Source organism: Lutjanus erythropterus, chromosome 7 (assembly GCF_056507025.1).
Source record: "Lutjanus erythropterus isolate fLutEry1 chromosome 7, fLutEry1.hap2, whole genome shotgun sequence".
In the NCBI taxonomy this organism is placed as follows: domain Eukaryota; kingdom Metazoa; phylum Chordata; class Actinopteri; order Lutjaniformes; family Lutjanidae; genus Lutjanus; species Lutjanus erythropterus.
Genome location: NC_139323.1, coordinates 39,917,755 through 39,939,708, shown reverse-complemented (window position 1 = coordinate 39,939,708; position 21,954 = coordinate 39,917,755). Strand labels below are relative to the sequence as shown.

The window sequence follows — 21,954 nt, the reverse complement described above, 5'->3', positions numbered from 1 at the left end:
TCAAAGCTGAATTATGTAACATTTCTGCATTAAAATGTTTAAAAATGGTTGACATATGTCATGTGTGCTTACATTATTCCATGTTTCAAACAATAGTTAAACCAAGAGAAATCTCTGATTTATTCAAGTTAATGGTGTGATTCCTATTAGGCGTTAGTTGCTATTTAATCTCCAGGAAAACATGAGAGACATGTTAGTAAAGTGAGGAAGGAAGTTGGTGAAAATGACGAAATGTACCATAAAGTTTAATATATTACCTCCTCTTTGAACATGATTTCTGCATGCGTCATGTCAGAAAGATTCTAGTTAGAAACGGTGGTTGTTTAACAATGAAGACAACATCTCCCATGATTCTGTGCTACTTTACGATGCCATCAAACTAGACTAGACTAAACTGTTATTGTTTTGATGTGAGAGAGACTCTAGCAGCAGGACTTGACAGGCAAGTTTCAGAACTACTTTGCAGTTAGCAGGGAAATTTGTTTTGTGAATTTAAATTAGGGCTGCACACTTAATCGAATTTTTATTGAAATCGCAATATGGCTTTCTGTAATTTTCATATCGCAGGTGTTACAATATTTTCTAAAGGCAAAATGTGTGTCAGAAAACTTTTGAATTAATGAATGTTGTGATGTAGAGATGTCCTGTCCTACAAATCATCTACAGACTTAAAAAAAAATAAATCTTCATTTGGTAAACATTTCTGCAAAAAAATTATTTTAAATTATCATTACCTATAGTATTGCATTTTCAATATTAATGAAAATAATCCTAATTTGATATTTTTTTCAAAATTGCTCAGCCCTAATTTTTTAATGCTGTTGGTCACTAAAAATTTCAAGTATTGTATCTGTAGCAAGTCCTGAACAATTGTGGATAAAATGAGAAACTATTTTCTCATGTGGAGTGGAGATTATGGTTTAGTGTCGAGATCAGTAGGGAAAGCATTTTTTTAGTAAAACGTTTGCCCTTGCAATCTCCTTTTGCCTGTGGGAACTTGATTATGGGTGGTAGGGATTTTGTGGTAGTGTCTGTGATGGCTCCATCATGTTCTATTTAGTGGCAACGATTTAGGTGGTTGTATAAATGAGTGGTATTATCATTGAAGTCCTAAACCCTGAAAGCTTTCCACAAATGAGGATGTGACTCTGTATTTTGGTGTGTACATAACATTTTTGTTGGGACTATGGGTTTGCTTTAATTTATTTCCTCTTCCTCTCGATCACCAGTGGGGTTTCCTTGATTCTGACTCATTCTGCCCGTGTTTTCCTTCCTTCTTCTCATAAGTCACATGCACAGTCGTCACAATGTCAGAATTTTGAACTTGGATACAATACTAGTATTTAAAAAAATATACTCAATATCTCCTTTAATGTTAGGGCAAAAAGAAACATAAGTTGTAGGCACACACAAAACACAGTTTTAAAAAAATATGTAATAACAACCTGCCCACAGTGCTGGTGCAGAAAAGGTCACTGAACACTGTCTGGTTTTGTTAAACTGCAAGTCAAATATCTTCAGTACTACAATACTTCACTAATGTTGTGTTGTTTTAAACACATGGTATTGAAAAGGTATTGATATTTAACAACCTGAGTCACATGTTGAATTTGTTTTTGTTATTACTCCTTCCATCTGAGTTGAATTTGTCATTTGTCATTTATTGATGCATTTAAAGACACATAAGATCACTTGGTTTGATGCAACAGATGCAGACTTGTTAATTATCACATAAAGCAGAGGCCTGAAATCACAAGTTTAGTAGCTGTAATTGTGCAGCCCCATCACTCAGTTTAGGTTTGGTCTGCACTGATTGATCGGCCAGTGACCAGTATTGGAGATTTTTCAGCTTGATTGGCCATGACTGGTGACCAGCCTATCAGTGTAAGATATATCCTATTCTGGGCCAGTCAAATTAACATGTGCTGCACAGTGATTCACGCCGTGCCCACAGTGACACCAACAGTAATGTCACGGCCATATTCAAGGTGCAGTTCCTACAAGCTGGTAGTTGCAATAAGGCGATCGATGAATGTGAGTAAACTTGATACATAATTTCGTGAGTGATTTCATTGTGTCACATCTGACAGGTCGTCGTCTGCAGTGGTTGGTGTTTAACAATGAAGAAAACAACTCCCGTGATCCCAAACTACTTCACGATGTCCAGCTACATCTTTTGTAATTGTTGTAATGTGAGAGAGACCCCTAGTGGAAGAACTTACTTGTTGAGCGTTTAAATAGTCGATGAAAATACAATTTTATTTTCCATTCAAGAAAAGCCACAAAAATTTTTATGTATGCTGTCAATTATAGTTAGATAGAAAAAACAGAACTGGCAATTCAGACTTTAAAAAAAGAACCTAATTGAATAAGAAAATTGCAGTCTTGTGAGAAAGCCAAAAGATAAAGGTAGCTGCTGCACCTGTTGCTTGGATCTAACAGCTCAGCCTCCAGATTACTGCAGCCTAAGTACTGTTCTCAGATCTCTTCCAGTAAATTAAAATAACATTGTAGTGTGTCTCCTGTGTTTGACTAATCACAGCACGTCTTGAGCAGGTTGTGTCTTGCGGCCTGTTACTGTAATGCCACCAGTAAACACTGTTCTCTCATCTACCTACTGACTTTTCCTGCTGCTCCTGGATTTCTGCTTTAAACCAAAGGCTGCTCATCAATTCAACCCACCCCCCAACTGTGCCGTATCTCCCTCTCTCTCTTATTCTAATCCTTCTCCCCCTCTTCTCTTTGCTTTTGCACTCGAAAGTTCCTGTGCAAGAGCTTTATAAAGGGGGTGGAGGGGGAGGCGGGGGGGGGTTGAGTTGGGGGTGGTCGTCATGGATTCCTCACCATAGCAACCGACAAACGTTTACAAAGCATTGAGGAATTTCCTCATATCAGCTGGATTATTGGAGCCCTCAGAGAACGGCTCTCGTTCGAAACAAACGCTGGATATCATCAGGACCCTGGCAGGGGCCGGAGCCCCACTGCCATTTTCATCTTTTTCCCCCTTCGTTTTTTCTTTTTTTTTTGACAGAGTGGGGAAGTTGTTTTTTTATCTGCTTACTCCCCCTTGCAGTTCCATTCTTCTCTGGTCCCTGCCTTACTCCCGCTCTTTCCCTTTCTGTCCTTTTTTGAAAAAGAGAGCCTTTGTGTCACTCCATTTTTAGCTCCCCTTTGCTATGCTGTGCACATTGTCACCCAGTGGAAAGCTGGGTCGGGGCAGTGGGTTTGGTCCTCAGGAAGCATTTCAGTCCTACTGGTAACTTGAACTCCTGTACTGTAACTTTTCCACCTGGGTGTGATCTGTCAGTGGGACAAGGAGTGTCTGTGTAATACTGTTTGGTTGCTTATTTTGCCATTGATTAAGGCCAAAGGTGGGCAGTCTCTGGGGCTCTGAGAGCTTCACTGACTCAGCTTGACTTAGCAAAGCCAGAAACCTCCTGGGGCACAAAGAATGCCTTGGTGGCTCCAAGAGAGTAGGGGTGGGGTGGAAGAGCTTTTATTTATTATGGTTGTCCATTTGTGTAGACTTAAAATGCTCTTATTGTTTTCTTTCAAGCTGCAGTGTTACCTGTCTGGTACAAAATCTCCCCTACTCATGTCTTTTCTCCTTTCTCATTCTTCATTTCTGCCCTGCAACCCAGCATGCAGAGCTCCGAGGGAGGGTCAGACACCACGACCAGCGTGGCAGCGCTGCGGACGTCCTCATCAGCTCAGGCCCCTGTGGTACAGCCTGTCCCAGCCTCCCAGCAGGTAGGGTACTACCGCCGCCCTGCTGCTACTGCAATGACAGGACAAATGGGGAAAGTCTGTAATGACATAACTGTTCCATCCTATTTTTTTTTCCAGGTTCCAACTGTATAAAAGACCAGTTATTTTGGAAGCCATCCCAGCTAAACCAGCTACTATATTACTGCTTTAGCATGGTGTCTGAAAGAAACAGTTCAAAATCTTGACAACAGAAGCTCCTCTGGAAGCACTCATAGTTCAGTGCTCCATGCAACAGCTGCAATAAATAAAAAATGTTTTTTTAATAGTGGTTCCAGTTTGTAAAATGTCAGCAACTGAAGCTGCCAACAGATGCCTCTTGTATCTATTTACCATGGTAGCTTCTGCCACAACTTCTCCCTGCCTTACTGGACCAGTACATCCATTTTACCACAGCTATTTGAAGCTATAGAAAAGCAATGTAGTAAACACAATCTATAGAACACAGTCTGAATTTGTGTCAAAATAGACTAGTGCATCTCCATTGCCAGCAGTCAGAGGAGTTCACCCTGAGAAAATGCAGTGTTGTACTAAACACACAAATCTATCATCACTGTTATCTTAAGGGGGGCACTGCCATGTTGTGTTTGACTGTTGTATGTTTATAATCATGTGTGTATGTATGTAATTGTACGTGCATACCTATGTAATTGAGTTATGTCTTGTATCCACACAGAGGGTGCTGGTTCAAGCCACAGGCTCAGCTCAGAAGGGAGGACAAGTACAGCAGCTTTCAGTACCCAGGGTTCAACAGGTGCCTCAGCAGGTACACAGTACTGTACATACTTATACAGTGCTGTGAAAATATTTGTACACCCCTTGAAGTTTTACAATAAATTAATTTGTGACTGAGTCAGAGACCTATATACTATTTTCTTTATTGTACAGTAAAGTAACAAGGTGATTATATTTATTTCTATGAATTTAAATAAACAGAATTCAATTTTCCCAAAACTAAGCATATAGCCTGTTTCAGCAGGACTTATTCTGTCATTTACAATTATCTGATCAACTTTTCATGTCTCATTCGGGTCAGAATTTACTTTAATATTTAAATAGTAACACTCAGACTTGGGGGTTGTAGGTTTGGTCTTCGACTGGCACATTAGACAATAAATTTAAACAGTAAACAAACCATGTTTGTGAATGAAGATCCCAAACATGGTATCCCGTTCATTCCACCGAAAGCTGCTCCTCCAGGGCATGTGTCAAAGTGTTTCTCCTGCTTCCTGTGCCCCTTGTGTGAAAGGTGTGTGAAAGTGCCTTTCTCTGGCTGAGCCTGGCCCACTGCCTGCATACATGAATAACATGAAAATATAACAATTTAATACAACTCTTGGTAACTTTTAGATGAGCTAATTAATATTATTAAGTTTGATGAGGATTTTTTTAAGCTTTACAGCTGCTTCTTTTGTTATGACGTACAAGACAAAAAGTCTTCTCTGGGTCGGGGTATAATTTGCTGCAAAGCCCGGTGATTCCTGGGGGCTTGAACCAAATCCCAACATGAAATCTGTGTGATGTCTAGTGTTCAGTGATGAAAACCAGAGGCTGACCTGACTGCCTGCTATCAGCTCATCGGTACGAGTCTTAGGAGTCACACATGCACAAATTTATATCCCTGCTTCGAGTCTGGTTACAGTTTGGTGAACTTGGCGACTTTGTGACAGTCACAGCCTCAACTGATAGCAAAGACATGTGTGAATCGTTCGTGTTGGCAGGCGTTGGCCGTTCCCCTGCATATGTGTGACTGTGGCTTTGTTATTATATTTCTGGGTGATGTCACATGCCACAAGATCAGCCAACAGCAGATGGACAGTTCATTACCTGCTTTTCACCATTTTTATGCTTCAATATAGCCTTCATTATCAGTTGTGATGTTTGTCAGATCAACTTTGTCTTTATTAAACTACATGTATGTCTATAAATCACTTCAATTATGACTTCCTCAACTTTGTTTTTAAATTACAGGGAAAATGTGCATTTTTACACTCCAACATTGTCCCCTTTTGAAATAACCAACTCATTAACACTTCAAATATTATAGAACCGCTACCTGAAGAATCTGGGTCGGTCTGAATACAGTAGGCAATGTTTCTAATGTTAAATTATATTTTTCAGGGCTCTGTTTTGGATAAATAGGTGCAAAAACCAAGGGGTGTACAGACGTTTTTGCTGCACTCAATGTCCATACTGTAATAGGTGTGCACATGCCTAAACCCACAAGGAAATATTTTCATTTTACACAGTACTTGTATGATTTAAGAGTCAGTTACTGTTACAAATTTAGTCTGACTGAAATTTGTACAAATACGGAGGTATAAATAAAGATTTTCCTTTTTCCTGCTTTGATTTCCTGTTGTCTCTTTGTAGGTGCAGCAGGTGCAACATGTCTACCCATCCCAGGTCCAATATGTAGGAGAAAGTGGAGAGACTGTTTACACCAATGGAACAATGTAAGCAATGTTACATTACTTCACCATTATAACAAGGGAAAGATGTGATGATGTGTTTTATCATGTAGTTCAAGCACACTATGAAATGAAAATTAATTCAGCACAGTTATGCACACAATTGCATTAAAATCCAGTCCATTTCTAACTTTATAAAAAGTTTTAATACTTCAGACTTAGTTTGTATATCTAAGCCTTAATATTGACTTGTTGGTGGGATAAAAAAACATTTTTTGTTGAGAAAGTTGACCATATTTGAAAGTTGTCACTGTGTTAGTAATGATAAGATGCTAAAACGCTGGAAGACATCGCTGCTTTTCCACTTAAACAGACACAGAACTGCACATGATACTTGGCTCCACTCAAAATGCAACGTCATCTTGAATTATGTATGAAATTGGTGCTGGATGAAAAGCCTAATGGCAGATAAGTCTTTCCAGACCACTTTTCTCATCATTTTAACACCCAACTGCTTTTAAAGTGGCTCTAATCAAAACGTCGAACTGGAAGCCTCAGTGATTTTCTTTCCCACAGTTTGATGTTTGATTTGACTTCAGCTTAGCCAAATATTTTGATGACATCAGTTACATTGTCTGTGTAGACAGGATTATGAACTGTATCAGCAGTGCTGTATTCCCCTGCACAAAGAAGTGAAAATCAGAAGAAGATAATAATAATGATCATGATATGATATAATCATCAGAGATGGGCATTAAAGGGATAGTTCAGTTTGTTTTAATTGCAAGTGTATGAAGTACTTATCCATAGTCAGTGTATTATCTACAGTAGACGGTGGCTGACGCGCCCCCAGTTTGGAGAAGCAGAGTTGTGTATAAGCATGGAAGCTAAGCAGTAAAGCATATTTAGCCACTTAAAAAAAGACCCTTCTAAAAAAAATACTGTTGGTTTAAATGTATGCTATATTAAGAATATTTTTAGTGCTTTACTTTCCCATCAGTCAGCCTTTTCCAACAGAAAACCAAATATCACTCTCTCTTGCTCAACTAGACTCCTTTAGCAAAAACAGAAATTTTACCTCACAGAACATGGGAGTTGTTGGCCTAACGTTGTCTTGATAGGTTAGTTTGTTTGTGTTCTTGTGTGACTGTGGTGAATCTGAATTAACCTTTTGAAACACCAAAGTCCAAGTCAAACTAAAACAAACAAACAAACAACAACAAACGGACAACAACAAACAGTGGTAGACCAGCAGCTCCTGTGTTCTGCAAAGTAAAACGACAGATTTTTCCAGTGGAATCTGGTTGACTTGGAGCGAGCAGGGTTTGGTTTATATGACACTGGTTTCCCATCAGAAAGAACTGTCTGACGGCAAGGTAAGGTAAGGCTATATCCTAAATATAGCATGATATTTTTTTAGGTGGTTAAAATATGTTTTGCTGTTGATCTTGTCCATAGCAGTACATAGTTTCCTATAGCACTCCTGCTGCAAACTGTGCACTGTGGGGGTGTGCTGACCAGCATCTATTGCAGATAATACACTCACTATGGATAAGAACCTCATACAACCCTTCTTTAAATAAACCCAGTTATCGCTTTAACTTACTCACAGCCTCTTAAAGTTCATCAGTTGTCATGAAATGTACTTTGCTTAGCATCATCTTGGAAAGACATCACTACGTGCTCATTCCAATGATCTTTCCCCAGCCGAACGGCTTACTCCTACAACCCTGAGGCTCAGTTGTACGGGCAGAACAGTGGGGGAACCTACTTTGACTCACAGGCCGGTGGAGCTCATGTCACTACGGTGGTCTCCTCTGCCAGTGGCGGGGTGCCCCCTCATGGCATGGTGGGCATCGCTATGGATGTGGGCAGCAGCCACATCATCTCCGGCGGAAGCACCTACCTGATTCATGGAGGGAGCATGGAGGGGAGCCGTAACCACATATCACACTCGTCACGTTCCTCCTCAGCTATGGTGAGCAACACCCATACCGATGTTTCTGCAGTACATTTACAGTAGAGTGGGATTAATGAGCCAGCAAAACAAACAAACTGTAAATCAGAGGTGGGCACTTATCAAAACCCATGGAACTGACAGAATACAGTCATCTTTTCTCACCTCAAATTCTACTTTTTATTCTCAAAAGAACGTAAATAAATTATTATCACTAACTCTGAGTACAACATGACTTTCTGAGCAGTAGGGATATAATTAGGGCTGGGCCAATCGTCCATCCCGATGCCTGACGGCCGGACCACTGAGCCCCCTACCATCAAACTGTTGTGATTTAAACTGCCTTACAACTGACAAATATGTATTTTAGAAAGTGTCAGACAGAGAGCGTAAAAATGAAGGATGGGTTTATTATAATATCACCTTATGCCTGATTTACGGTAGGAAAAATGGCATAAAGTATTACCCAATTTGTAACTAAAATCCAATGACATACATAAAAAAAATGTATAAAAGAAAGTATATAAAGACATTATCAACGATATCATTATGTATTGTGATGTTCTCACTATAGACATTGTCATATGCCAATTTATTGGCCTGATATTGGCCTAGTACAGATAGATCGGTCTAAATCACTGTCAGCATATATGTTAATGCAGATTGTTTTTATCTTTATTTTTTCCTGTTATAGGCATAATTTCATGCATATTTGATCATTTTTCATAATTAAAGTTGTTCTTATTTTTTTAATTTATAGTTATTAATGCCTATTTCCCTGCATAAATAAAGGACATTATTTCATATATCAATATTATGATTTTTTTTTACTCCCTATTGGTATCAGCATCAACTCCAAAAATCTAAAAATACTGGTCAGGCATGTGCAAGAAATTGGCACAAATTGTCTTTTGCAATGACTGTTTGAATTATATATGTACAGTTGGCAGAATAAAATCAGTGCAACAGTTCCTAGAGGTCCTTTTATAAAATTAAAAAGCAGCCATATATTGTCACAGTATACATATACACGGTATTGAGGCATTTTTTTTATTGCGATGTCACAATATTTAATACATTGGTACATCCCTACTGCTTAGATCCCCACTATCATGTGTTGTGTTGTGAGATGCACACTGCCACTAACTGTCATCACTGCCACCTGAGCCGGGTGTCCAGACTGGCCGGGCTCCCGGACAAGCCTGAAAGGCAGGGAGAGACACACACACACACGGGGTGTACGGCAACCTGAGTTGGGGCCTCCCGACTCTGCAGTAACACACAGAGAGCAGAGCAATACAGGGCAGAGAGCCTGTAGAATCGGGACACTGGCTTAAATAATTCAGCACTGCCTTGTTTCAGAGGTTTTCACAGGCACTTGAGCGCCCTGTGAAACAAAGCAACCCCTGGGGCTCATTACCATTTGGCCATGAGCCCTCGGGAGCCTTCTTAAGGCTTGGAACACTGCCTGCCTCTTTTTCCTTTTCTTCTGTGTCTCCAGTTTGGCTGCAATAGCACATATCTTTTCTTTTTTGACTTGATTTTCTTCTACAGCTCAACAAAATGTCCCTGGTTTTGTCACTCACTTTGCCCGCCAGTTGGACTCCATTATTTTTAGTTGTCCAAAGACAGAATAATATGCCAGTGTGTTTTATACCATGGCACTGCTCATGTCATGGTTACAACTCACTCTTATTTTTAGTTTTTCAAACATTATCCAAGTTAGTATGAAAGATTGTTTGATAACTTTTGGATGCAGGGCTGAGTGGCGGGGGGTAGGAATTGTTGACCTAGTGTCCCCAAACTTGACGTGACCTGTGCCCCTGTTTGTGGTTCCTATTTGCATACATTAGAGTGTCTGACCGCAAGCCTTCACTGAGCAGCTTAACCCTATGAGTCCCTTGATTTGCATGCTTTTGTCAGCCAATAATGGATTTGGCTGCAACACTGACTGATTTTAATGGAAATGCAGAGATCTGGCTGCCCGCTAACAGTCTTATTTCCTTTATCTGTTTTTTTTGTGTGTGTGTTTTTTTTCATATACCCCTGCTTATCTCTGTCCCCTTCTCTTTTTCTGTCTCTCTCACTCTCCTGCCTCCTCCCTCTTCTGTGTCCACTTTTTTTTTCTTTTTTGTTTTTGCATGCTTCTTATTTCTTTAGCTTGAAATGGCGATTGAAAACCTCCAAAAGTCTGAAGGAATTGCAAGTCACAAAAGCAGCCTGCTCAACAGCCATGTAAGTCAACCGGGAACGTTCTTTGAAAAGGAAAAAACAAAACAAAATAAAAGCTGAACCTTTAGGCAGTGTGTCCAACTTGTGTTCTTCAAAGTCGAACACACTACCTACTGCTAGCTTTACTCACCTTCTGCACTGTCCCACTGACACGCTTTATTGTCTCGTCCTTGATCTGAACTTGCATTTGCTGTCACTTTTTGCTTAAAAATGCATCTTGCATATATTTCTTAATGATCTGCATGAATTTAAGTTGATTGATTTTTCAAGATTTCATGTCTAAATACACCAAGACATGCACTCAGTATCACAAAATCATATTGCAGATAAACTTTTCCTCTTGTTGGGAGGCTGTCACTCAATTATAATGATATTTAAATAAGATTCATGTAACATTTCTGTCCAGACTTTTTCTCATAGGGTAAATTTGTGGTTTAAATGCTTTCACTACATTCCAACTCTTGACCTCAGCTGTCATATCACAATCTCTTCATCATTTGTATGAATAATATTCAAAGTATCTACTTTGCAAATTGGGAGTTTAAGCTTTTTATGCAAATTCTTTATGATTGCGCTGTTACAGAGCTATGACTGTGTCCTCTTTAGTATTGACTGTCTTGGAGATTTGTCTGATAGAATAAATAGCACTTCAGATGTTTGAGTGTTCTCTCAATCAGCCATTCTCTATGCTGTCGTCATTTACTGCTTCAGTCCAAAAATATCAGCCTAAAGGTAGCCAGCCACAGTGGGAGTGCAGTGGTCTCTTTGGTGTTTAACCTCCTAAAATAGGTGGTCATGTGATGTGTGTGTGTGTGTGTTATCTGTCTTTTGATATGTTAATCCGATGCACTGCTCCTCTTCATTTCTGGCCAGGTGACTGTCACAGAGCAGAGTTTGTCTGTCGGTTCTCACCGATTGTGCAACTGTGTCCTTCTCTATGTGTTTTTAGTTGCAGTGGCTGCTGGACAACTATGAGACGGCCGAGGGAGTGAGCCTGCCCCGGTGCTCCCTCTATAACCATTACTTGCGGCACTGTCAGGAACAGAAACTGGATCCAGTCAACGCAGCCTCCTTCGGCAAGCTCATCCGCTCTGTCTTCATGGGCCTGAGGACGCGGCGCCTCGGCACCAGGTACAAACAGGAAGAGGTTGTTGCTGATGCTGAAGGTTCTGATAACAGTAATCATGTAACCATTATAGATGTGACGAGTATGATGGTGCTTATAGGCATCGGATACTTGCTGATGGAAGAGGATAATGATAGTGATTATGCTGATGGCAAGTCTTCTCCTCCTCACTAGTTTCTGGCTTTTCTCTCACTGACTCTACCAGAGGCAACTCTAAGTATCATTACTATGGCATCCGGGTGAAGCCAGACTCGCCGCTCAACCGGCTGCAGGAAGACACCCAGTACATGGCCATGAGGCAGCAGCCAGTCCACCAGAAACAGAGGTCAGCACTCCTTCCTTTTTCTTTCCACTTGTCTCTCTGTCACATTTGTCACAAATTTCAGAAAGTGTCCATTCAGTGCATCCAATTTTGTTAGTTAGCAAACCGAGTCTCAAAATGACCACGAAGCACAAAACTAACTGTAATAGAAATGGAGGACAGAATGAGGCAGGGCAACGCAACTCCTGTTCCGACGCTTTCTGCTCCCGTGATGACTGTCAGTCATGTCGGCTAAACCACTTCTGACCCAGGTGATGTCACAGCCACCTCCTCACAGTCGTCCACAGTGACTGACAGCGACATCAGCAGTCCGGTAGGAGGATTTTATATACCTGAACTATGAGCAGGAAACACACTTTTACTTTCTCTGACTGTGTCAAAATCTGATGTTTTCACATCACAGAAGACAAAGAAAGGATTTAAAATGTGAGGTAGGCTAAAAAATGAGACTGATGTAGGCTGATCTAACAGTTCAGTGTGGTCCTGAACTGAAAACAAATAGTTGTATCTTGTATCTTTATACTGAAGAGCAAAATCTGGTTTGACTTCTGAGTTGGATACAGGCCTAGAAAATCATGTGTTAATCAAATTTTACTATTTATGACATTTACCCTGTGGTAGCTGTCTCACTGTCATTGCCCATGCTCCGCTGCTCACAGTGCCTTATCTTTTTTTCCGTCATCCACTCCCCTTTTCCTCTGAAAGTTCTTTGTCTCCGTTCCTTGCCCTTTTCATTTTCTTTCATGGTTACCTAATGTTTTTTCCTCGCCCATCTTCACTGCTGCCAGTGTACTAATGTTTTTTTTATGGAAGCAGAGCTTCATTCAGTGACTTGTTGCAAAATGTTGGTACCAACTGCAGATATTGTGGCACATAAATACTTTTCTGTACATTCTGTTTTGAGTAATTTTCATAGAGGATTGGTAGCAAAGGTTTAAATGCAAGGATAGATACTTACATGCAAGTTGTTCACTTCTCCCATGAGTTGTGATGCAGTATTATCTGAAAGCATTGCTTCTAAAGAAAAACAACTTCTCAGCTAGTTGAGGAAGTTGGTGACACCACAGAACATTACAACTTTAGATATGTCATGTTCTTGCCACTAAAACTCCTGCTTCCATTAACTCCTTAACTTTTGTTGCCGTTTTGTTTTTTCATAGTCTAACTTATTTCTTCTGTAAGGATCGCATTATCAGTTTGAGTCCGGTTAGTAAACCTGGACGTCAGTAGCCTCAACATCTCTGTAGCTAGCCAGTGACGAGTACAGCTCGCTGTTTTCGTAGAATATTGAACTAAAGGTTGTGAAGGAGACGGGATGTTTGTGGAACTGTAACATAGAGTTGGTGAAGGCTTGCAGTATGGGGTTATAACTTGGTGGCCACAGGGGGCTACCTACATGCAATATTTGGTGGCCACGGAGTAACTTTAGTAGCCACAGGTCATCAGGCCTGGTTAACATTGAACCCTGGAATGTATGTCCACTCCTACATATCTTGTTTTTGGAGACCTCAGTGGTTTAACTTCTCACCGTGATGCAGTGATGTAGAAGTGTATACACCATGACATCACTGTTGGGTGTGACTACAGGTACAACGCACACTGTCAGAGGTGACATAGACTTGACAGAGAGGGTAGTGCAAAACTGTTTTTGTCTGGTTTTAAGTTACTCTATGATGGTAAAGCAAAATGTACAATGGTGACGCTATTTAAGACCACCGTGTGTGTGTGTGTGTGTGTGTGTGTGTGTGTGTGTGTGTGTGTGTGTGAATGAGTGAGAAATCAGCATCATAATAAAGTAATTTTATTAGTTGATTTAATAGTTTAATAGTTTATTGTATAGCAAAAATCATAATTCCCACTAATTGTATCGCATGTCGCAATCATAATTTCAGTCAAAAAATTGCAAAATTGCACTACTTTACCGCATCGTGCAGCCCTGTGTATATAGGTCACTGATCTGTTGTGTTTTCATTGGGTTTCACTCCACACCAACAAAAGTGGGTCAAACATATCTAAAAGGCAAAACATTATGTAACCACGAGAAGAATCAGAAAATGCTGCAAACTGTTACTATTTTTTTTTTTCCTTTTAAACACACTGCCTGTGTTTCTCTGTTGGGAGTTATCTCACAGTTTTTTTTTTCACTGGAATAAAAACCTGCATAGTTTCCAGTCCTCAAATGAATATTATTTCTTATTCTCAGCTCTTTCCAACCCAGCTGACACACATGTCCTGTCCTCTGCTGTCTGAATAGGTTCAAACCCCTACAGAAGGTGGACGGGATGTCTGACAGCCTGTGTGGGAGCTCTCAGCACTGTAACAGCACTCCAGAGCAGTCTGTGGCTGCTCAGAGTCAACACCACCAGCAGTACATAGGTAAGACCTGCCACAACATCTGTTCACAAATGTTTCACACATAAAAGTATTTTAAACTTTTATTACTTCTGCTTCTGTCTTGGATTTTTTTTCTGATCCCATTTTTTATGAAATGAAAGAGTGGAATCATTTAATACAGCCACCACCGCATGTTAGAAACGCACGTAACACACGTGTAAAATTAACTGTCAGCCATCTTGTTTGTTGAAACAATTACAGGATGTGTTTCTGTGTTGACAGACACTTTGATCCATCCATACAGTAGTCTCTAGAATTCATGAGTGTGTGTCTGTGTGTGTGTGTGTCTGTGTGAGTGAAATGATTGACACCTGTCTACATTTTTACCTCATGCAGATACGTCCCACACCTTGCCTCCATTTCCATCTCCTGACTTTGGCACCCAGCCTCTGCCGGAGCGCATCAACATGAATGATATCAAGAAGCTGCAGACTCTCTACAGAGACCACTGCGAGGTACGTCACATCACAGCACCTCTCTTTTTTATATTATACCTTCCACTGCCTTTGGAAAATTTGAACAAACATTTAAATTTTGAGCAAAGGCTTGAATATGAATATAAATAGAGCAGGTTTAAACGGGATCGGCCTTTGTGGCTCCTCATCTCTGCTTCAGGCTAGCCTCTCAAGGCTACAGGAGGTGCTACTAGCACAACACACCCTAACATCTGACTTAACTTTTTGCGATCAAGTTGCATTGTGGGTAATGTAGCTGCCAGGTTTTGAAAAGGAGGAGAAATAAAAAAGCATACACTGATATAGAGGGGCGATGTTAAATTGTCAGGTTTTTCAAGTAGAGAAGCAGAGATTTTTCAGAATTATTTTCAGATTTGTCGCAGTATACATTATATAAAAAAACAAAAAACAAAAACCTATTCTGCCTGTCACAATAAAGTCTCTGTGGATTAACATCAGTCCCAGACAGACTGGAAATAAAGACACAGTAACAATAAAACTCTGATACTATTTATGGCACTAATTAAACTGTAAATTATAATAACATGTAATGTATTCTGCTATTTGACACATTTAATTATCTTACAATGAGCTGTTGACCTGCTAATGGATATTTTTCTTATTATCAGCTAATCCCAAGACCAAAACCAACAATGAATTGATCCTTCTGTGTGTGTGTGTGTGTGTGTGTGTGTGTGTGTGTGTGTGTGTGTGTGTGTGTGTGTGTGTGTGTGTGTGTGTGTCAGTTCTGTATTAATTCCAACAAATGCACTCTTTACTTCTGTTTTACTGTTTGACTGCCAGCTGTTCCTGTTTTAGTTGATTCATTTGCTTTAAATTTTATTTGTTTTCATTCATTCTTCAGGTTTTATTGTTGTGGCTTTTATTGTTTTTGCTTTTTATCACCACTTTTATCCAAGTTATCTTATTTGTTTCTTGGTGTCTTGGAGCCTTTGTTTATTTCTTACTTGGCTACTTCGTAAATGAGGTCTCTACTTCAATGTATTTTCAAGTTAAAATAAATGTTAAATGAATGAATGAGTACATCTGCTTAGAATTACATAGCAGAGCTGTTAAGACAATGACTTAGCTAACTATATATTTCTGATCTGTTTTTAAAGATTTACTTAGTTTGAGGAGGGTCAGATGAGTTTGAGGCTGAGTGCTACAAACACGTTTAAGAATTTACTACAGACCAAAACATGATTTGTTTTGTGGAATTTCTTAACAATGAGAAACAGAGTGATTCCAGCCTAACTAGGGTGATTTGATAAAATAGGGCAGATACATGCTGAAACAGGAGGCACAATAGAAGCAGACTGTTCCAGTCAACAGGTGTCCAGCTTTGACTGTGAAGAACTGAAGAAATGCTGTGTTGCGTAATGACATTTCGCAGGATGCAGAGCTTAATTCATAGCCTCTTGGTCAGACCATGAATTAGAGTAGGCAGAAGAATACCCCCCCCCAACCCCCCCCCACCATGAAATGTGTTGGCAATAAGAAGAGCAGAAATAATATTGAACATTAAAATTTGGGGCTTTACAGGCAGGAGCGGGGCTGTGATTAAAGCAGCGCAGCTCTGGCTTTATCATATTATCCCTGCCCTCCCCTTGTCCAGTCTCACCACGCTCCCTTTGTTCCAGCCGTCTTTTCATCTCTGTGCAGCTTTCAAGACATGCCAATTAACCTTTCAGCGCGCTGGGTGGACATCTTGGTGTCTTTGTGGTGGCCTCCCCTTGGGCCTTTGTGTTGCCTTGTCTGTGGACAGGCACATGGGCTCCTGTCTTTGTCTGCCAGCGCATTTCTGTCACTCTCACAGCTCTCATTGCCGCCGTGTGTTTAATGTTTATGCATTTCACTTTTTTTCCCTACTTCTTGTGAGCCAACAGTGACCTGTTAACATATTAGCCAAGACTTTTATTGACATCATTTAAAGTTAGAGCACAAATAAAGGTAACAAGTTGTCTTAAAACCATATCTTATTTCTTACTTTACTTTCCTGCAGTCTCTTTTTTGATCGGGGCTGTAAACAGATTTGTGTGCACTGTCAGGCATGTATTTATTAATGTCATGGTAACAGCCAAATATTCTGGTATCAGCCATGCCATCCAATTAATGTTTAACCACAAATGATTAGGTGTTAAATAAAACTTTGAGGGTCATAAATCACACTTTAAACCGCAGTATTTGTCGTGTTCACAGATGTAAGGGGTTAATACTCGAGAATTTCTGCCGCAGGCCGCTCGTCTGTCTGTATGTGATCGTGCACGGGAACATGTGTTATTTCTCCTCCACACTTTTTTTTCCTTTTTTTTTTTAAGGCATGCTGTTTTTCCTGTGTGGCGAACAAAAAAAAAAAAAAACAGTGTGGAGGCAAAACGCTCTTGTTTAGAGGGAATGGGGGAATTCTCCTTTTTGTTTTGGAGTTCTGTGTTTGACCTGTTGCTCGGGGCAACCGTAAACAAGGTTGCCATGGCAACGGCTTGAGAGGAAGCAAAAACATATCATGTGATTGAAGTCTACACTGCTGTGTAACAAGATCCAGCGGCAAGTGCATGTCCTGCCAGATAGAGAAAGGGGAGAATCTCTGGGCACGGCATAAATCGTGCGCTTGTAGACGCTCGATGCAGAGATGTCCTGAAGAAAGCAAAAACAAAAGAGTTTGACCTCCAACTCCTGTGCCTGAATCTCCTAAACAACTTTCACAGTGATGGTTTTTATCTTTTACTTTGATATAGTTTGGTTAAGACTTGACCTTTTCACTCTCTTTTTTTAGAACTAGATTAGGATTTTTCTGTAGTCTATCAGTTTAGATCACTAACTCACTGCTTCCTTTTTACGTTCTTGCTGTGCTCACTTGTACTCTGCTACATACTCTGCTTTCTAAGAGCCTCATACATATGAACAGGAAAGAGGAAGTACATGGGTTAGTTCAGGTCAGCGCCTCGCCACTAAAAGGAGGCGAATGCGCACATAAATCTATGAGACTAATCTGCTTTATAAAGGCGACAAAGAATAAAAAAAACCTGAGTGAAATCAAGTAAAAAACCCTCCAGATGAAGCCTAAACGTGGCCTTTAGGATCCTCCTGATGATTAATGTGCAGGGAGCTGTGTTTAAGCTGGCTCATTGTCTAACCAGGAGGGCCCGGAGTGAGCGAGAGGCTGCCTGCCTGCCTGCCTGCCTGCCTGCCTGCCTGCAGAAACTTTGTTGTGTGTCTGGTTACCATGGCTCAGCTCTGTATGTTTTGTCCCCCCCACCCCCACCCCTCCTCCCTCTCTTTTCCCTCCTCTCTTCCCTCCCCTTCATTCTCTCCCCCTCCCCCCCACCTCCCTCCCTCGCCGCTCTCCTGCAGGCTACTTTGGATGTGGTGATGAACCTCCAGTTCCACTTCATCGAGAAACTCTGGCAGACCTTTTGGTATTCAACACCGCCATCTAGTGACGGAAATACCACCATCCCCAACAGGTCAGATCAAACAGGAAAAGAAAGAAAGAAAGCTGCTACCTTTTACACTTACATTAAGTCTGAGCTAAATTAAATAATCCATTTTAACAGTTTGTCAAAACCCAGAACCTTTTTGCCTGACAGTCTGCTGAGTTTTGAACTGGTTTATTGACAGTTTGGGTATTTTTCTTCCTCCTCTCTGTGAGCAGTGATGAAGACCTGGAAGGTGTGATCCCCAGAGAGAAGCTGGTGGCTCTGTGTAAATATGAACCGGTCAGACTATGGATGAGGAGCTGTGATCACATCCTCTACCAGGCTCTGGTGGAGATCCTCATCCCTGACGTGCTGCGTCCTGTTCCCAGTCAGTAGTTTTTTATTTATTATGATTATCGTAATAAGAAACTATGAAGTACAGCTGCAACCATTAATTAAATTAATCACCAACTATTTTGATAATCAATTTATTGTTTTGAGTAATTTTTAAAGAAAATTCTCTGATTCCAGCTTCTCAAATGTGAAAAATATTTTGGTTTCCTTAGTGGTCAGTGACTGTAAACAGGACGTCGTCTCTGGCTTTAGGAAACACTGATTGACATTTTTCACCCCTTTTTGGACACACAGACCAAACAACTGATCAATAAATTGACAAAAGAATCGACAGATTAATCGATGATGAAAATAAGCGTTAATTGAAGCCCTGCTATGAAATAGTGCTCTGTAATTACTATTGACACACACTGACGATGATGCCAGTACAATCGAATCGTCCCAGTATTACCTTTTTGCATCTTCAGTAATTCACTGACACCAATATTTTTGGCCTTAAAGCAACAGTTTGATTATCTGAGTCTGAACACAGAAAGTGAGGACTCCTTCTTGCTGCAGTTTTCCAGCAGCGTAGACTCATGAGATTAATGTAAGAAGAACTCGCCAGCGTTGAAAAGAGGAATAAGAAAAGCTCAGTGACGTATGATTCCTACAAGTTTTCAACTTGAACTGTCTCTTGATTACCGTCCTTGACAGACACTCAGAGGATTTTGCTGTTTATTTTGTTCCAGAACTGTTTGAATCTTCTGTATTTCAGTAGGTTGTGTTTAACACTCTACTCATGATGCTCAGTGTGTTGTTGAAGTTGTAGTCATGCAGTCAGCTTGTAATCCAGGCTGTTCCGTTTCTTCAGGCACTCTCACTCAGGCCATCCGAAACTTTGCCAAGAGTCTGGAGGGCTGGCTGACCAACGCCATGACCAACTTTCCTCAAGAGATTATCCGCACCAAGGTAACAACAAAGCCTCTGATCCCCCTTTTCATTTCAGCAGCTCTTATCTAGACTGTATGTGCACATAAATTATGTGAATTATATCTAAATATGTATGTATGTATGTTAATAACTCACAGATCATTAAATGTGTCACATTTTCTTACATTTCCAGCCTCTGCAGTTAGCTGTAATTATCTCATCTGGCTGGTTTGTGGTCCATGAGTGTTGTATGTTAGTGTGGGCAGTCCCTGCCACCTCTTCAGTGACGCTGAATTTGATTGGATCTATGCATTAAAAGTCATTTGTTGTTATGTAGATAAAATATACAGCAGGGATTTGATTGAAAATGCATCAGATGTTTATTTTAGTAAATTTCTGTGATGGCTAAGATGAGATGAAAGATGTCTCTAAATGTTAACTGTGGCTAACAAGTAGTTTAAAAAAGAAAAACTTTGACAGAAAAAGAAGAGATGAAAAATTAGAGAGTGTGCGTCTCATCAGAAAAATGCAGACAAAAAGAACACTGTCTATATAAACTGCTGCTCTGTCCAGTCAGGAATCACTGTGATCCCTAGAAACTCAAAATGGTTGCATGAGTCTGACATAATTTGGTTATAATAATGAAACGTATAATTTCAGGATCAGTCATTCTTTTGTTCTGTCTCTGTGGTGTAGGTGGCAGTGGTCAGTGCCTTCGCCCAGACGCTGAGACGTTACACCAGTCTGAACCACCTGGCTCAGGCAGCCCGCGCCGTCCTGCAGAACACCTCCCAGATCAACCAGATGCTCTCTGACCTCAACCGGGTGGACTTTGCTAACGTCCAGGTAAACTCGTCTGACAGCTTCCTGTTTATTTCACATCCAGACTTCTTGCTAAAATGTCAAATGTCACGTTGCGCCGGCGGCAGACCGTTCCCCTCGGCTCTCTCTGTTTTCCATCTCTGGCTGTGCGCTGCGGTTCCTCGCTGAATGTGTTTGGGTGTGTTTGTTGTGTCTGACAGGAGCAGGCGTCATGGGTGTGTCAGTGTGATGAGAGCGTGGTTCAGCGTCTGGAGCAGGACTTTAAGGTCACCCTGCAGCAGCAGAGCTCTCTGGACCAGTGGGCCACCTGGCTGGACAACGTGGTCTCTCAGGTCCTGAAGCCTCATCAGGGCAGCCCGAGTTTCCCTAAAGCTGCACGCCAGTTCCTGCTCAAATGGTCTTTCTACAGGTATGAGGGGGGAGCAGCGAGGACGTTTAAACTGAAAATCACTGCATCAGTCTGATGTCTGTTGGTAATCTTCAGGAAAAGCTAACTTAACTTTCTGACACTGATGCCAACTGGCATTTTATAGATGATCCATTTTCTTTCCTTCCTGTAGCTCCATGGTGATCAGAGACCTGACCCTGCGGAGTGCAGCGAGTTTTGGCTCTTTCCACCTGATTCGCCTTTTGTATGACGAGTACATGTTCTACCTGGTGGAACACCGTGTGGCTCAGGCCACCGGAGAAACTCCGATTGCCGTCATGGGAGAGGTAAGAAAACAGATGATTCAAATTGGGCAAAATACTTTATATTATGTTGAAAATATTTTTTTTTGACTAATGCTCTCTCGTCCCTTGAATCACAGTTCAGTGACCTGAGCTCTATGATGCCATCACTCATGGAAAAAGGTAAGATTATTATTTACATCCTAGTTTTGATATTAGTCTGGTTATGTCCTCGCTAAGTGGCTCTGGGTTTAAAAACAAGGTTGAAGGAGTCTGTCTGGTGAAACAAACAAAAAACATGAAAAGACAAAAACAAACTTGTATGGCACCAAACACATTAATCCACATTAAATTAAAAGTCTTGTCTGTGTAGCAAACACCTGATAAATCTTATTCTTTTTTTTATGGAGCTCCATTATTTTACAAAAACTCTAAAAAACTAAACACTGAGCCAGATAGTTGCTCTTACTTCAGAATGATGGAGACGAGCACTGCAGTTGATTTTGAGTCAATCCCACATTCAACATCCAGCTGCTGGAAATTAAACTGCAGCTGAAAATAGTTTCCAGAATATACACAACCTTCCCTGGTTCGAGTAATGTTTGCTAAAAACCTCAAGTCCAGGAGTCTAATGAAATTACTGAGTCCATTTTAAAAATGTAAACTATATAGAGCGCTGCAGGGATGACATTTAAGTTAGCATCACTCTTTAATGTCAGTAGGATTTTTGCATCAGATTTTGAATTAGTGCAGAAAATAAACTTTATGGCAAACAAAAGTTTCTGATACTTAAAAGTTGATGTCAACCTCTGTGGTCTCATTTATCCACTTGTTAGCAATCACCTTTTTTATGATACATAAAAGGTTCCAAATTCACAGGTAAGGAATTTACTGATGCATTTTATGTTGTAGAACAAAATGTGAAACTCTCTTAATCTTGTTTTAACCACAGACCTTATTTCAGACAGCGACCCATAAAAACAAAAACACCGACTCTAAGATGAAGGAACCAGAGGTGCAGAAACACCAACTGATTTCCAGGTTTTAGGACTCCTTCCTCAGACTTGTTTCTAACACTAATGGTCCTCTGCAAGAGAATATTTTGAGCTTTGATAT

General features: G+C 40.5%; 1 protein-coding gene across 4 annotated transcripts in view; it reads left to right on the top strand.

Moving 5' to 3' along the window:
- Positions 1 to 21,954, top strand: part of rfx2 (regulatory factor X, 2 (influences HLA class II expression)) — a 35,277-nt gene that overhangs the window by 11,732 nt on the left and 1,591 nt on the right. The window contains exons 1-17 of one of the 4 annotated variants that reach the window (XM_084723751.1): positions 2,854 to 3,256; positions 3,642 to 3,750; positions 4,442 to 4,531; positions 6,139 to 6,221; positions 7,884 to 8,154; positions 10,294 to 10,368; positions 11,315 to 11,496; positions 11,697 to 11,816; positions 14,068 to 14,189; positions 14,544 to 14,662; positions 18,017 to 18,129; positions 18,318 to 18,469; positions 19,289 to 19,386; positions 20,044 to 20,193; positions 20,370 to 20,578; positions 20,730 to 20,883; positions 20,979 to 21,021. In XM_084723751.1, coding sequence (XP_084579877.1) covers positions 3,177 to 3,256; positions 3,642 to 3,750; positions 4,442 to 4,531; positions 6,139 to 6,221; positions 7,884 to 8,154; positions 10,294 to 10,368; positions 11,315 to 11,496; positions 11,697 to 11,816; positions 14,068 to 14,189; positions 14,544 to 14,662; positions 18,017 to 18,129; positions 18,318 to 18,469; positions 19,289 to 19,386; positions 20,044 to 20,193; positions 20,370 to 20,578; positions 20,730 to 20,883; positions 20,979 to 21,021 — 2,170 coding nt within the window. In that variant the 5' untranslated portion in view covers positions 2,854 to 3,176. Of the gene's footprint in view, positions 1 to 2,853; positions 3,257 to 3,641; positions 3,751 to 4,441; positions 4,532 to 6,138; positions 6,222 to 7,883; positions 8,155 to 10,293; positions 10,369 to 11,314; positions 11,497 to 11,696; positions 11,817 to 14,067; positions 14,190 to 14,543; positions 14,663 to 18,016; positions 18,130 to 18,317; positions 18,470 to 19,288; positions 19,387 to 20,043; positions 20,194 to 20,369; positions 20,579 to 20,729; positions 20,884 to 20,978; positions 21,022 to 21,954 lie in introns of those variants that run through there. The other 3 variants (XM_084723748.1, XM_084723750.1, XM_084723749.1) reach the window with 3 other exon arrangements.